Source organism: Geotrypetes seraphini, chromosome 5, assembly GCF_902459505.1.
Source record: "Geotrypetes seraphini chromosome 5, aGeoSer1.1, whole genome shotgun sequence".
Lineage (NCBI taxonomy): Eukaryota > Metazoa > Chordata > Amphibia > Gymnophiona > Dermophiidae > Geotrypetes > Geotrypetes seraphini.
In genome coordinates, this window is record NC_047088.1 from 190,883,684 (window position 1) to 190,899,823 (window position 16,140).

The 16,140-nt window shown below is 41.1% G+C and overlaps 1 protein-coding gene across 3 annotated transcripts in view; it reads left to right on the top strand.

Moving 5' to 3' along the window:
• The window catches only part of CWC22 (CWC22 spliceosome associated protein homolog), a 136,183-nt gene that overhangs the window by 51,136 nt on the left and 68,907 nt on the right, over positions 1-16,140 (top strand). For all 3 annotated transcript variants that reach the window (XM_033946516.1, XM_033946515.1, XM_033946514.1), the window contains exons 5-10: positions 473-641; positions 765-818; positions 5,736-5,871; positions 5,966-6,172; positions 6,516-6,578; positions 6,917-7,015. In XM_033946516.1, coding sequence (XP_033802407.1) covers positions 473-641; positions 765-818; positions 5,736-5,871; positions 5,966-6,172; positions 6,516-6,578; positions 6,917-7,015 — 728 coding nt within the window. The remainder of the gene's footprint in view (positions 1-472; positions 642-764; positions 819-5,735; positions 5,872-5,965; positions 6,173-6,515; positions 6,579-6,916; positions 7,016-16,140) is intronic.

A 16,140-nucleotide genomic window follows, 5' to 3' on the forward strand; every position in this document is an offset into this window, starting at 1 on the left:
GATGAATGATGGTACTTATGACTACCCCAAGACACATATAGGTGCCAGCTGTAAGGGGCAACTTATATACTTGCCCCTCACCCCATCCCATTCTGATGCAGCAACCACACACTTCCCTGATGCAAGCCAGCCACCTATGTACTTCTCCCCAAGGTTCATACTTCCATTTAAGTGTTCAAACTCTTACGATGCACCTACCGTCCACTCAAGCAACTCCCCAGGCTTACCCTAGGTGATTCTGAGTCCAGTGGGGAAGAATCCCACCTCCACAATCAGATCACCAAGACCTGTAGCTATAATACTACAGTATGAACTGCTAGGGATTAGGCTTCCACCTGGATAGATATTAATGTGCCTCTTTCTCTGTAGGTTTTCTTACTTCACTTGAATATTGTAAATGTTTGGTATGTTAATATAGTGTGTTCATAATTGGGTATTCAGTTCTGCCTTTTTTTTTTCTTTTTTTTTTTAGAGGCCAGCTAGCTAGATCGGTTCTGCAAGCGCAAAGTGCCTCTCCCATCTTCACCCATGTTTATGCTGCGGTGGTATCTATTATTAATTCAAAATTCCCAAATATTGGAGAATTGATTCTGAAGAGGCTCATTTTGAATTTTCGGAAGGGGTACCGTAGGAATGATAAGGTGACTGAGATATTTCTCTTTCTATACATAAAACATTTCAAATTACCTTTTTTAAATACAACTCTTTAGAATGTTGCTATATATTTTTACATACATGCAACATGTTTTTGCTTTTTTTTACAGACAGTTTGCTTGACAGCTTCAAAGTTTATAGCTCATCTTCTGAATCAGAATGTGGTAAGTTGTATGTTTCATTCTGTTTTCTCATCCACATCTCATTAGCAGGGCCGGCTCAACCATTAGGTAAGACTAAGTGGTCACTTAGGGTAACATCTTCTGAGGGGGCAGCAGCTATTGCAGACAGCCAAAGCAAAACAATTGGTTGTGACATGCCTAAATTAAAGAACCATCAAATATGAAAAAAATCAGATGTAGGCTCTCAGACTAACATCCTACTTATATTGAAAGATTGCTAAAGAAAAAAAGAGGGTAATAGGATGATCATAAAGACTATCATATTCTCATTATTCCAAAAAAAATGATAATTGCCCAAAACAGTTTCTGGTTTCATAACTTCATTGTATCATCCAAGGAGTTTTATTTTACAACACTTTGATTTTTCTATAAAGATATCATTGAACACCAAATATTACTAAGTGAGATGAGCATATCATAAAATTTGAGAACTCAGATCATAGGACCTCCTACAATTAAATACCATTCCAGGTCGTCATCCTGCGCTCCATTTTTTAATCCTATATGCTCACTCCTCCCACCCTACCTTAATAAGTCAATTGTGCATGCTATCTATATTATTAAAGCATTAGTTTCTGTCAGAACACTGTTTTCTTGCTTAACTGTTTTCTATCAAACCCACTGGTTTCTAGCATTGAATATCACCATAACAAAGGTAAAGAAGGCAACACCTTTGATACAGTTCCTCATAGGAGGCTGTTGAACAAACTTGAAGGGCTGAAATTAGGACCCAAAGTGGTGAACTGGGTCAGAAACTGGCTGTCGGACAGACGCCAGAGGGTGGTGGTTAATGGAAGTCGCTCGAAGGAAGGAAAGGTGACTAGTGGAGTCCCTCAGGGTTCAGTGCTGGGGTCAATCCTGTTCAATATGTATGTAAGTGACATTGCTGAAGGGTTAGAAGAAAAAGTGTGCCTTTTTGCAGATGATACCAAGATTTGTAACAGAGTAGACACCGAAGAGGGAGTGGAAAATATGAAAAAGGATCTGCAAAAGTTAAAGGAATGGTCTAATGCCTGGCAACTAAAATTCAATGCAAAGAAATGCAGAGTAATGCATTTGGGGATTAATAATAGGAAGGAACCGTATATGCTGGGAGGAGAGAAGCTGATATACACGGACGGGGAGAGAGACCTTGGGGTGATAGTGTCCAAAGATCTAAAGGCGAAAAAACAGTGTGACAAGGCAGTGGCTGCTGCCAGAAGGATTCTGGACTGTATAAAGAGAGGCGTAGTCAGTAGAAGGAAGAAGGTGTTGATGCCCCTGTACAGGTCATTGGTGAGGCCCCACTTGGAGTATTGTGTTCAGTTTTGGAGACCGTATCTGGCGAAAGACGTAAGAAGACTTGAGGCGGTCCAGAGGAGGGCGACGAAAATGATAGGAGGCTTGCGCCAGAAGACGTATGAGGAGAGACTGGAAGCCCTGAATATGTATACCCTAGAGGAAAGGAGAGACAGGGGAGATATGATTCAGACGTTCAAATACTTAAAGGGTATTAACGTAGAACAAAATCTTTTCCAGAGAAAGGAAAATGGTAAAACCAGAGGACATAATTTGAGGTTGAGGGGTGGTAGATTCAGGGGCAATGTTAGGAAATTCTACTTTACGGAGAAAGTAATGGATGCCTGGAATGCGCTCCCGAGAGAGGTGGTGGAGAGTAAAACTGTGACTGAGTTCAAAGAAGCGTGGGATGAACACAGAAGCTTTAGAATCAGAAAATAATATTAAAGATTGAACTAGGCCAGTTACTGGGCAGACTTGTACGGTCTGCTTCTGTGTATGGCCGTTTGGAGGAGGATGGGCAGGGGAGGGCTTCAATGGCTGGGAGGGTGTAGATGGGCTGGAGTAAGTCTTAACAGAGATTTCGGCAGTTGGAACCCAAGCACAGTACCGGGTAAAGCTTTGGATTCTCGCCCAGAAATAGCTAAGAAGAAAAAAAAAAAAATTTAAATTGAATCAGGTTGGGCAGACTGGATGGACCATTCGGGTCTTTATCTGCCGTCATCTACTATGTTACTATGTAACACAATCAGCGCTGAATCTATTGTGCCCTGGAGCCCAAAAGATGCCACCTGAAAAGAACTTTATGCTGCCTAATACAGCATTTTCTCCTGAATTTGTTAATCTGATGTGGCGAGCTTATTTGGATGGTCGAGATCCCCAGGGGGAGGTCTGGCAGCTCACCAGAAGGCGCGCAAGGAGCCTTGGATTTCCAGGATGCGTCTGGCTCAGTATCAGAGGCTGACTAGGATCTGGGTGACCTTTCAGACAGAGATTCAGACTCTTGTTTGTATGCCTTTGCTGTCACAGATTGAGAAGAACTGAACTGTATTTTGGGGGAGTCTCCCCTTACCTCTCCTTTTCATTTTTTTCTATTATGGGCCTGCAATTGGTACATACCTGAAGGGGGCAGCAGAACCCTCTGGTGAAGGTGGAGTTGAAAAGCTGGAGTGGATTCCTTCTGCACGGCTCGCGAGCATGGTGAGAATACCCTACAATCCAGAATGATACCCTTATCTACTAGAAAAGATATTAGTAAGGTAAGAACCTAGTCTCTTTGTATTTCTGTTGGGTCTTTATGGCAGGGTGTAGACTGGAATAGTATATACAGTGTTCCCCCCGTGAATTTGCGGTCCCGGTCATTTGCGGTATTTTTCGAGCACGAATGACAGGGCAGGAGAAGGCAGCCGGAGCACCGGCAAGTGAAGGAAATCATTCGCGATATGCTCTGACCACCGATATATTGTACCCCAATTCAGCACAGGAGATGAGCAGTAGTTGACCTGCAGCTGCCAACTAAAAACATTTTTTTTTTCTCTGACCCTCTTCCCTCTGGCAGTATTAAGAACAAAAGAAGCAATGTGATATACAACGCCTATTCCAATTCCATGTCTATTTCTCCTCTATTCTCTACTCTTCCGGTGTAGAGAGAGTGCATAGGGCAGGAAGATAAATGGCTGCAGGGACCCAAAACTCATGCTTGCTTCTTCCTTTTGTTTATTTTCTGGTTCTTGTTGTTGTTTTCTCTTCACTGTCATGGTTCAAGAAAAGCAAAGGAAGGGTAGAAGAGAAATTGGGTTTAAAAAATTGAGATGGAAAGGAGAGTAAATAAAAGACCTGGAAGCGAGTAGGAGATGGCAAAGACAGAAGGAAGAAGTTAGTGTGGAGGGGGAGAGGAAGGAAAACAAATCTGCTGAGCCATAGAGGAAAGAAGAACATTAATCCTGAGGGAATTCTGCATACACAAAAATATCATTCTCCTCTATAGTCCTCCTATCTTTTCATTTGAATTGCATGGGCTCCCATATAGACACATAGTTCAAATAAACAGTCAGGCATATGATAGAGGCGGATGCAGTTGAAGGTACAACCAATCACCGCCTCCTCTTGCCATGCAATCGTGGACAGAAGAAAAGATGAAGCAAATTGAGACAGGTACTGCAGTGGCATGGAACCAGATGGAACAAGCAGGTAGGAGAGGAGTTTACTATAGGAGTAATGGTTACTGGAAAAAACTGGGCATGTGATCACTGTATCATAAGGATAGAGTAAGCTGCAGTCTGTGTGCCAGGGGTGATTGTTGGAGAAAATGGAATGAATGTGCCAAGGGGAATAGATCACTTGAGCAAGCTGCTGGAGTGTAATACTGGGAATGGGTGGAGCAGATCAGATATGTAGTAGAAGGCAGAATGAAAGATGTTGGTAAAGGTGGAGAGGTTGGGCTATGTGTATGGAGAAGGAAAAGAGAAAGAAGGCAAGCTAGGGGAAGAAAGATGAAGAGTTGAGATATATGCTTTAGGATAGAGACCTTGGGGACATACAAGGTTGGTAGTCTTGCAGGGAGTCAGGAGAGAGAACTAAGGGAGTGGGAGGCTTGTTGAGGGATGCAGAACTGCATTTAGAGCAAGACAAAGGGGTTGTGGAAGGTGAAGCCCGAGGAGCGATATGATAGCCTTATGATAGTGGAATTCTGCAGAAAAAAATTACAAATACAATAGGAAGAACATAACAATTTGCTGTCTTGCTGCCTCGATCTCAGCAGCAGGGGAGGGTGGAGAGATGATAGAGAGAGCTGCTAATACTGGTTCCTGTGCAGAATTCTGTGTTGCGCAGTTGTGAAGAATTCCCCTGGGGTAAACATTTTAGGGAGAAAAAAAATGAGGGAAGGGAAGGTGAGGAAGGAAGAGTTGAATAGGCGATTGAGAGAAGAGCGAAAGATGATCCAGATGTGGGCAGAGACCTAGCAAGATGAAGAGAGAGAGAACCTAATAGATTGGAGAACTGAAAGGAGAGAGAGTACTATGCAGTAGTCCTTTTCGCTGTATTTTACTGTAGTCCTCTTGAGCAGTAATTTTAGTATTAGTGTGCCATATGCCAAACAAGAAAACTGGCGGCCCTTCAGTTTTCTCCTTAATCCAGGGTCTGTTGAAGATCATAACGTAACAATTATTGGATGTACTAGAAGATAAATATACTAGAATTCTAGTTGTCAATTGAATATGAAAGTTATAATGGACCTTTTGAACATATAATAAAGGAGAACTGGTGTCAACAGATTTAAAAATGTTTGGTAATGTGTATTCTTGAGCTTCCTAGCTCCAATTGGCTCTTTGTATTATTTCAAACCCCTATTTAGCTTCACTGTGTTACTGAGGATTTTTGAACCACATAACCACACATTGAACCTATAAGACTTAGAGAAGTGTAGTTATAAATGAATGAATATAAAAGTGCAGACTCCAGGAAAATTGGCTTAAGTCATTTTTTTTTTTGTCCATCACACATCCACCCAAATGCAGTACAATTACAACTGAAGATCAAATGGGTTTGATTTGCATGTTGAAGAAAATATTTGATAACAACCAAAGCAATTGTAGACAGCAGCACCCTTTTATTTTGTAGGCCCATGAAGTTCTAGCCCTAGAGATGCTCACCTTGCTCCTTGAAAGACCTACAGATGACAGTGTAGAAGTAGCAATTGGATTTCTGAAGGATTGTGGACTTAAACTAACCCAGGTGACACCTAGAGGTATTAATGGTAAGTAATTTGTTAGATTTTGGAAAATATTTTTATTGGTGTGTCCTTTGCATTAGTATGTTATACTATCATTTACTACACTTTTTTCGGCCAGCTATTTTTGACCGCCTTCGCAACGTTCTTCATGAATCTGAAATTGACAAGCGTGTTCAGTATATGATTGAAGTCATGTTTGCGGTACGTAAAGATGGGTTCAAAGATCATCCCATCATTCCTGAAGGATTGGATCTAGTAGAAGAAGATGAGCAGTTCACACACATGCTACCTTTAGAAGATGACTATAATGCGGAAGATATTCTGAGTAAGTGCAGTACAGAATCTTAACCTACAGATATTTTTGTTTTGTTTACTTCCTCTCCCTTTTATGAAGCCAAGTTAGGCTTTTTTATCGCCAGCTGTGGCGGTATTAGCTCTGACACTCATAGAATTTCTATGAGTGTCAGAGCTAATACTGCTGCGGCCGGTGATTTAAAAAAAAGCCTAACATGGCTTTGTAAAAAGGTGGGGGGGGAGGTATTTAGTATATCCTTTATTTATTTGTCATAATTCTAATGATTAACCTTATACACATTATGAAGAAATATTTTTGAGTTGACTGATAATTTTTTTCTCTTTTTTTTTTTATGTGTGTGCGCAAACGTAAGATGTCTTTAAGATGGATCCTGACTTTCTGGGAAATGAAGATAAATATAAAGTCCTTAAAAAAGGTATGTAACCAGAAGTTCTCATATATTAGATTATGTTTCTGAATATAGTAAATTATGTAGTTTACAATATATATTGCATATCCATATGATTTTCATATTGTATAACTACTCCTTTTTTCCCTTCCTCTCCATCCGGTAGATGCTAGCTTCTGCATGCTAATGGAAGCTTATAAATATGTATTCTGTTTCTGTTGAGGACTGAAGGATATTGCCACATTTATCAAAACAAAGCTTTTTTTTCTGTCCTCCAAAATCTTTCATATCTGCCTTGTATCACTTTTTAATTAAATAAATTAATTTTAGATAAATTAGTGATTTTTGTATATTTTATTTTTCAGAAATTCTTGATGAAGGTGACAGTGATTCAGAAAATGATCAGGCTCCTGGAAGCAGTGATGAGGACAGTGATGAAGAAGAGGATGAGGAAGATGAACAGGGTAATCATGGTTTATATTGTCTTTCATATTGACAGTGAGGATGTACTAATAATAGAAATAAACCATCATAAGTCATTTGAGTAGTCATATGATTAAGAGCATTTCTGACTTTCATATGATCAGCCTCAAAAATGTTCCCTTTTTAAATTTTTATTTAACATTTTGTAGAATTACAACATATCCCTGATTTATATATTTTTTGTAAACCTTTAGGGCCTTAAAGTACGGAATAGCGCGTGCTAGCCGCTACCGCCTCCTCTTGAGCAGGCATTTAGTTTTTCGGGTAGTGCGTGCTGTAGCGTGCGCTAATCCGGTGCGTGCGCTAAAAACGCTAGCACACCTTTGTAAAAGGAGCCCCTATATTTATCTTACATTGGTTATATGATATATTTTAAGATTTTAGGCACCCTTTTATTAAGCCACGTTAGTTTTTTATCGCCGGCCTCTATGGTAAAAGCTCCCACGCTTGTAAGAATTCTAGGAGCACTGGAAATTTTACCATAGCAGCCAGTGATAAAAACCTCTTAACGCAGCTTGATAAAAGGGGGCCTTAGTTTATAATGTAATTCCTAGAAGTTTTTCTCTCTCTCTTATTAATGTAATCCGCATAGAATTGTAATGAGATTTAGTGGAATATAAATGTTATTTCAAGTAGAAATAAATAACTTTTATTACAAGAGCTTATTTTATGCAGGAATCTGCTTTTGTGGCTAAAGAATTAAGAGCATAAAAATACCTTACTGGGTCAAATCAATGTTCCATCAAGCCCAGTAGCCCGTTCTCACGGTGGCCAATCCAGGTCACTAATGCCTGGCCAAAATCCAAGGAGTAGCAATATTCCATGCTACTGATCCAGGACAAGCAAAGGCTTCCCCCAAGTCTTTCTCAATAACAGACTATATATACAGGCCAGAATAGAGCTACCAAAGTAATAGACAATAAATAATGCTTAAGTATTTGAGGTTTAAATATACAAATTTTTTTTGCATAAACACAAAATAGAAAAAACGTTCAGTAGATCTGCCCTAAATATGTGTACCCTGAAGTAGTAGTAATAATAATTTATTTGTATACCGCATTACTGCAAAGTTCTAGGCGGTTCACATACATTACTAACATTATACAATCAATGAATAAAAATACGAAACTCTAAATAGTACTAAAATTATACAGTAAAAGAATAAGATATGATTTGCTAAAATACAGTAGAAATCCACAAGAACATTCTGGCTATAAGATCAATATACAATTTGCCTGTCAATATTCTGGAACATCAGTTTACAAATTTATCAAATAGATCAGTTTTTAGTAATTTCCTAAAGGACATATAAGAGTAGGCCTGGGAGATAATAGTACTTAGCCATTGGTCCATTTTACCTACCTGAAAACCGAACAATTTATCAAAAAATCTCTTGTATCAACAAGGTTTGATGGTTGGAATAACAAATAAATATTGCGCTCGAGTAATTCTGTTAGGTTTGCAACGTTCAAAGCATAGAGACAAGTAAGTAGGAGCCATACCAAACAACATTTTGAAACAGGTACAACCAGATTTAAATAATATTCTAGCCTCAAAAGGCAACCAATGCAACTGTCTATAAGATGGGGTAATGTGATCATACTTTTTCAACCCCAAAATTAGATGGATCGCAGTGTTCTGTATGAGTCTCAATCTCTTTTGGAGCTTTTTATGAGATCCCAGATATATTATATTACAATAATCCAGTATGGACAGAATGAATGATTGTACCAGCAATCTAAATGATGCACTATCAAAAAATTTTCCTATTTTACGAAGTTCCCACAAGGTTATGTAACTTTTTTTACTAAAAAATTTATGTGATCTTCCAGAGTTAAATGGCGATCCAGTATAACGCCCAAAATTTTTATCGAAGCAGATATTTAAAAAGTTTGACCATTCAGATGTAATTCTTTTTCTTTTATATTATCTGAAGGACTAGCCAGAAAAAAATTTGATTTTTCTGGATTCAAGTTTTGCCCTCTTTGTCCATCGATTTGTTACATCCCCTGTAAAGCCCATAAGTGGGATTACTATAGTAATATCATCAGCGTAGATGAAGAATTTGATTCCCCAACTATGCAGCAATCTTCCCAATGGGGCTAGATAGATATTAAATAGAGTAGGTGATAACGGAGAGCCCTGGGGTACTCCACAAGAATTGCTCCAGGAAAAAGAATAACTTTCTTCACTAAACACTTGATAGCATCTTGTTCTTAGAAAGCCCTCAAACCAGTTCCAAACTTTCCCTGAAATGCCTATTGAATCAAAACAATAGGCATTGAATCTAAACAGTCCAATGATATGGGGATATACGTGATGAAAACAGCCAGTTTCTTCAAGTATATGCATGGTATACAAATTGACATTCTTATAATTGAAAGGAAGTTCTAGAGCGAGGGCTTAAAGGCTGGAAAGGAATAGATCTGGGAATAACTAAAGAAAGTGTTTCTTTGCAGGAAGGAAACACAGGCAGGTTTATGAAGAAAAGATATAGAGATGGGCTTAGAGAATCCTTAGTGATGGAGAAAGTATGCATGCTGAAAACAAAGAACTTGATATGGGGAGAAATATTTAATGAAACTTCAGTAATAACAGGAAATAACCATGACTGAATCAGGAACATCTACACTGCTTTTTGGTAGTATAGCGCCAAGTGGAATTTTGCTACATGCAAGGCACACGTTATTGTGATTTTCAGTAGTTCTTAAAGTTTACAAAACTGAGAAACCAAGAACTATGAAAAGTCTGAAAAACAGACTAGGGAAGTTTTCCTCATCAGACTGGCAAGAACAGGAGGATTTTCCAGTAACAAACCTAAGTAGAAAATAAACTTAAAGATTTATTTTGGTTACAGTCTCTGGAAAAAAATAGTAGTTCAGTGATGTCTCATGTAGTTCCATTTCTGAAAATATTAAGGGAACACCCTTGTACAGTGGAATGCAAATTACTTTTACAGAGCTATCTAGCTGAAAAATTAATACCTTTTTTTGCTATCAGTGCAACAAAGGTACTACAAGTGTTGTTGATAGATTTGCATGGCGGGGGGGGGGGGGGGGGGGGGAGAGAATTAGCAAGCTGCATTAGAGCCACTGAACATGACTTCAAGGGCAATAACACAGGTTGTTTTGCCCTAATGCAATTTTAATTAAGTCACCATGGGTTAAATGGTAATAAGATGCAAAATATGCAAATATATGTAAAGCAGCTCATTACTATGTAAATGCTATACAGCAGCTTGCAGTACGCACCAGATGTACAGTGCTACCCATGTATGTCTGGTAAAATAATCCAAGCTAAATGCTATGATTATTTTACCATCTGGGAAGCATTAGGCCTCAAAGCTTTGCCCTAATTCTTTCAGACTGCATCCTAAAGGGACTGCAATGCTTTCCCTTGCACGTGCATTCTGTATCTTCTCACCAATTAACTTTACCTTCGATTCATTTAGTTCGATTGGCTTCAAATAATTATGCTTTTATTTTTGTATCTGTTTAGCATAAGCAGTCATGAGTTTAGCATATTGCTATATATAATATTGTCTACCTAATACAAATATATATATTTGTACTAGGTAGACAATATTACTTAGATCATGCCTTTTCATCTCAAGGCCTACTCTATTTTCAATAATTCTTTCCTGTTTAGATTCATACATATTTGTTATCTATCAGTTAATTCATAATGGAAACAACTGAATTGTGTAGTGATGATGGTTATCCCAAGACAAGTAGGCAGCATGTTCTCACATGTGAGTGACGTCACCGACAGAGCCCCGGCACAGAAGGTCCCAAGTGCATAGCCACTTTAAGAACTTTAGAAAGTTCACGACTGACCACACTACACATGCGTAAGTGCCTTCCCGCCCGGTGTAGGCTCGCGACTCCTCAGTTCAACATTTTCCGCGGAGCTGTTCAGTCGCGTCGTTGAATCACCGCTCGCGCAAAACATTTTTTCTTTATTCTCTTATTTCCTTTTTTCTTTCTTTTCATTCCGTTTGTAAAAACTAAAAAAAAAAAAAGGGAGTTTAATTTCTTTTCTTTTGTTGCCCTCGGGTTTCAACGGCGTGTTTTCTTTTTCCCTCAGCCTCTTCTCTTTGATTTGGCTGACGCGGTGTTTCCTAATTTAATGTCCCGGCAGTTGATGGGGTTTAAGAAGTGCGGTAGGTGCCAAAGGACTATTTCAGTGACAGACCCACATAGCTGGTGTATCCAATGTCTGGGCCCTGAGCACCGCATAGACTCTTGTGTGCATTGTTCAACCTTAAAAAGCACACCTTGAAAAGCCAACTTCTGGAACAGCAACAATTTTTCAGTACCAGCATGGAAAAGGAACATCGCCACCTTCAACCTCCACGGCATCGACTACAAAGGCATTGCAGTCCGTAGCGCCGCTAGCGAAGGCACTGTATTCTTCAGCACCTGCTGCGAAGGCACTGTCAGCTAAGACGTTGCAACCTTCTTCGGCATCGCCTTCTACTCCGGAGTCTAAGTCCCTTGCACCTTCGGGTAAGCCAGCGAGGAAGTCACCAGTCTTCCGGGGGGAGGGGGGGGTCGGTCACAAAGGTATTGAGTCCAGTCGTGCCGGCCAAACGACGACCCCTTTTGCGATTCGCTTCAAAAACTAGAGGTTTCTCGTCTTCTGAGTCATCCTCTTCGGAGCGAATCGCGACACCAATTCCATCGGCGACAAAGCCACAGGTACCAGTGCCTTCATTGAAAGAACAGTTCGAGGAATTCTTTTGTGCAGAGTATGGTCACATATTTACATTTTTGACCTCGACGTCGTCTCTGCCAGTACCAGTCCAGCTGACCATACCAATACCAGGGATGTCGGTATCAGTACCCAGTCTTCAATACAGTCTCCTGTTCAGCACCATCCATCATCCAGGCATGCATCCAAAACTCCTGCTTCCAGCCATAGCTCCTCGAGTCAGCATTCTTCATCTCCTTGGCATTCTCACTCGAGAAAGTCTTTGCACAAATCTAAACACGTCTCATCTAAGTGTTCGGAGAAGCATAAACAAACAGGCAGACCTCTCTAACTATATAGAAGACAGACCGTCACAGACACTTTCATACTGACTCATAGGCAGACTTTTCTACTTTCTCTAACTTTCTAATTAACCAACGAGCAGGTAGATCTCACTTGCAACTTGGAAATGGCAGGGAGAACAAGAAGCGCCAAGACTACCATCAAGACCAGCATTCCAGTCACCGAGGGGTTACGGGGGGTGGCCACGGCCTGCGTTCAGACGGAGGAGGACACGGGACGGTGGACAGAGGTCTCTGTGCAGACCGAGGCTATCCCCCAGCAGTACACCACAGTCTCTACGCAGAGGAGGTGGGCCAGCTGGACGGAGACATCTTGCAGGAACTATGGAGCCTGAGAGAGGAGGTGAAACGCTTGAGAAGCATCCGAGAGGATGAGGCATTCATCGACGAGGTCATCCAGGAGCTGTCCCAGATCACTGAGCAGGCACATGACAAGTCCATCCTCGAGACGCCCAAACCTTCAGCTTTGAAACCAACGATTAGGATACAGGAGATGGCTGGAGATGCTGACTCCTGGCAGCTTGTAACCTCCTCCACAGGCAAGCATAGAAGACCCCCCCCCCCCCTTATTTAGTTTCTTCTTCTTCTTCTTTTTCTCATAAACAGGGTAGTTTCACATCCAAGTTTCCAAGTTTATTAATTTTTAATATCCCGACCATAAACCAAATATCTGGCCGGTTAACAATATAGTTTAAAAAGAAAAGGGGGTATAAGGGAAGAATGGATAAAATATTTAAGTGGGACATGAATGACAAAACAAGACAGACTTGACTGTGAGGATAGTAAGGGTGGAGGGGAAAAAGTTACATTTTATAAGAAGAAAAGGGAAGAATGGGTAGGAAAAAAACGTGAAGGTAAGGGCATATTGTAGAGATAATTGCTTGCAAGAGGAGAGAGAATAGAAATAAAAGAGAAGAGAGAGAAAATGGATAGAAGAAAATCTAGGTTCGGTTATAAGCGTCATGAAATAAGAAAGTCTTTAGACAAGATTTAAATTTAACAAGTTGTTGTTCGTCGCGGAGGTATTGTGGCAAGGAGTTCCATAATGTAGGAGCAGTTACGGCAAAATTTGTTTTACGAGTATAATAGAAATCTTTTAGAGGGGGGATGAAAAGAAGTTTTTGATCAGAGGATCTTAGAGTGCGGGAGGGGCATTGAGGTATCAGGAGTTTGTCGAGGAATGAAGGTTGATGAGATTGTTTAATTTTAAAGCAGAGTAAGATGATTTTATAGGTGATACGGTGGGTGATAGGGAGCCAGTGAGCTTCTTTTAAGAGTGGAGTAACATGATCAAATCGGCCTTTTTTATAAATAAGTTTTATTGCTGTATTTTGTAATAATTGAAGGCGACGTAATTCTTTTTGGGGAAGGCCATTGAGAAGGGAGTTACAATAATCTAGGTGGGAGATTACTAAAGAATGAGTCAATACGGTAATAGAATCAGTGTCCAAGATAGAAAGTAGGGATCGAATAATGCGCATTTTGAAGAAGCAGACTTTAACAATTGAGCTGATATGATCATGGTAAGAGAGGTCTCTATCAATAATAACCCCTAAAAGTTTAATTTTACTTTCCATGGGAAGTGGAATAGATTTAATAGAGATAGTTCCTAATAGAGTTTCAGAAGTTTTAATTGGAAGAAGAAGACCACAGGATTTCTCGATGTTGAGAGAGAGCTTGTGTGTATAGAGCCAATCATATATGTTATCTAATTTATTGTTTATATCTATTATTTCTGAAATGTTGGTGGTGTTGATTGGATGAAGGAGTTGTATATCGTCTGCGTATGCAAAAATGGTAAATCCTATTGATTGGGCTAAAGTAAGAAGGGGGGAAAGAAAAAATATTAAATAGCAGAGGGGATAGAATTGACCCTTGAGGGATTCCGAAAGTTTGTGGTACCCCACAACTCACCATGAGGAACAGATTCCAGATCTTACAGGAAGGAACGGCCGACGAGGATCAGGAAGATGCCCAACACATGGCTCCAGTTCCGGGGACAACTGATCCACTACCCCCGAAGAAGCGCAGGGTAATAGTCATTGGAGACTCCATGCTGAGGGGCACCGAGGGACCAATTTGCAGACCAGATATGCAATCAAGGGAGGTTTGCTGTCTGCCTGGAGCCAGGATCCGAGATATCATCGCCTGCCTAGATAGACTTCTCAAGCCCCAAGACCACTTCACCATGCTTCTCATTCACATCGGAACGAACGACACTGCCAGGAACACCCCGGAGGACATACCCAAAGACTTTGGAGCCCTGGGTGAGAAGCGGACACGAGCGCAGGTGGTCTTCTCCGCGATCCTCCCAGTTAGAGGCAAAGGAAGAGCCAGGGAGGAGCATATCCAGAGGACTAACGAGTGGCTACACGGATGGTGCAGGGAGATGAACTTCGGATTCCTAAACCATGGAGAGGCACTGCAGGGACTTCAGGGACCAGACGGACTACACCTGACCAGCAGAGGTAAGAACATCTTCGGACATCGACTAGCCCGCCTACTTCGTAGGGCTTTAAACTAGGTAAGTTGGGGGAGGGTATCCACTCACATACCAGAGCAGTAAGTAACTATCCTAAGGAGGTTATTCACAACTCACTTCTGAGTCCGAGGTAAGTACCCACATCTCAAACAATTCTTTAGGAGTCACACTAACTCAGGTGGGGCTTAGCAAACATAAGGAATGGAGGGCTATGTATGTTAATGCACACAGTCTAGGCAACAAAATTCTGGAACTGGAAACGGAAATACTGAACGCCGAGCTAGACGTGGTGGTGATTTCTGAGACCTGGTTCACGGACTCTCACGAGTGGGATATGGCTGTACCGGGTTACAACTTACTTCGTCAAGACAGAGAGGGCAAGTTAGGAGGGGGGGGGTGGCGCTATACACTAAAGAAGACATCAAAACTATCAGAATCACAGATGTCAAGTACACCGGAGAATCCCTCTGGGTGAACCTGGCCAGAGGTACCGAAAAATGCCTGTACCTCGGTGTAGTATACAGGCCTCCAAGACAACTGGAAGACAAGGACATGGAATTAATCGAGGAAATAGAGAATATAACTTTACGTGGGGGCACTGTACTGTTAGGGAACTTCAACATGCCCGATGTAGATTGGAACACACTTTCTGCTACAACCAGCGTCAGCAGAAGGCTCTTAACCTCCATAAAGGGAGCACGACTCAAACAAATGGTTTTAGAGCCCACTAGGAATCAGGCGATACTGGACCTAGTACTCACAAACGGAGAGAGCGTCTCGGAGGTCTCGGTAGGCGATACGCTAGCCTCCAGCGACCACAACATGGTATGGTTCAACCTCAGGAAAGGTTACACTAGATCAAACACGTCAACAAAGGTACTCAACTTTCGAGGCACTGACTTCAAACTCATGGCAAATTTCGTTCATGGGGCACTGCAAAACCAAGCTGAAACCGATAACGTGGAGGCGATGTGGTCAACCCTGAAATCTACCCTACACGAAGCAACGAACCGTGAGCAAACGACGAAGAAACAACAGACCCCAATGGTTCACTACGGAGATCTCGGACCTCGTTAAAAGAAAGAAAAAAGCATTTATTTCCTACAAACAATCTGGGACAAGGGAGGCTAAAACAGACTGTATAGCCAGGTCAAAATGGCAGTCAGAGAGGCCAAACTTCGAATAGAGGAAAATCTAGCAAAGAACATTAAGAAAGGGGACAAATCCTTCTTCAGGTATATTAGCGACAGAAAAAGAAACACAGACGGGATAGTACGCCTTAGAAAACCAGAAGGGAATTATATTGAGTCAGATTCCGATAAAGTAGACCTTCTAAATGAATACTTCTGCTCAGTCTTCACCTGCGAGGCACTGGGGTCCGGTCCACAGTTGAAGGAAAGGCAAAGCTCAGACGACCCGTTCCAGAATATCGAATTTACACCCAGCGCTGTCTACCATGAATTATCAAGACTCAAGGTGAACAAGGCCATGGGACCGGACAATCTACACCCTAGGGTGCTCAGAGAGTTGTGTGATGTCCTAGCAGAACTGTTATCCGTGCTCTTCAATC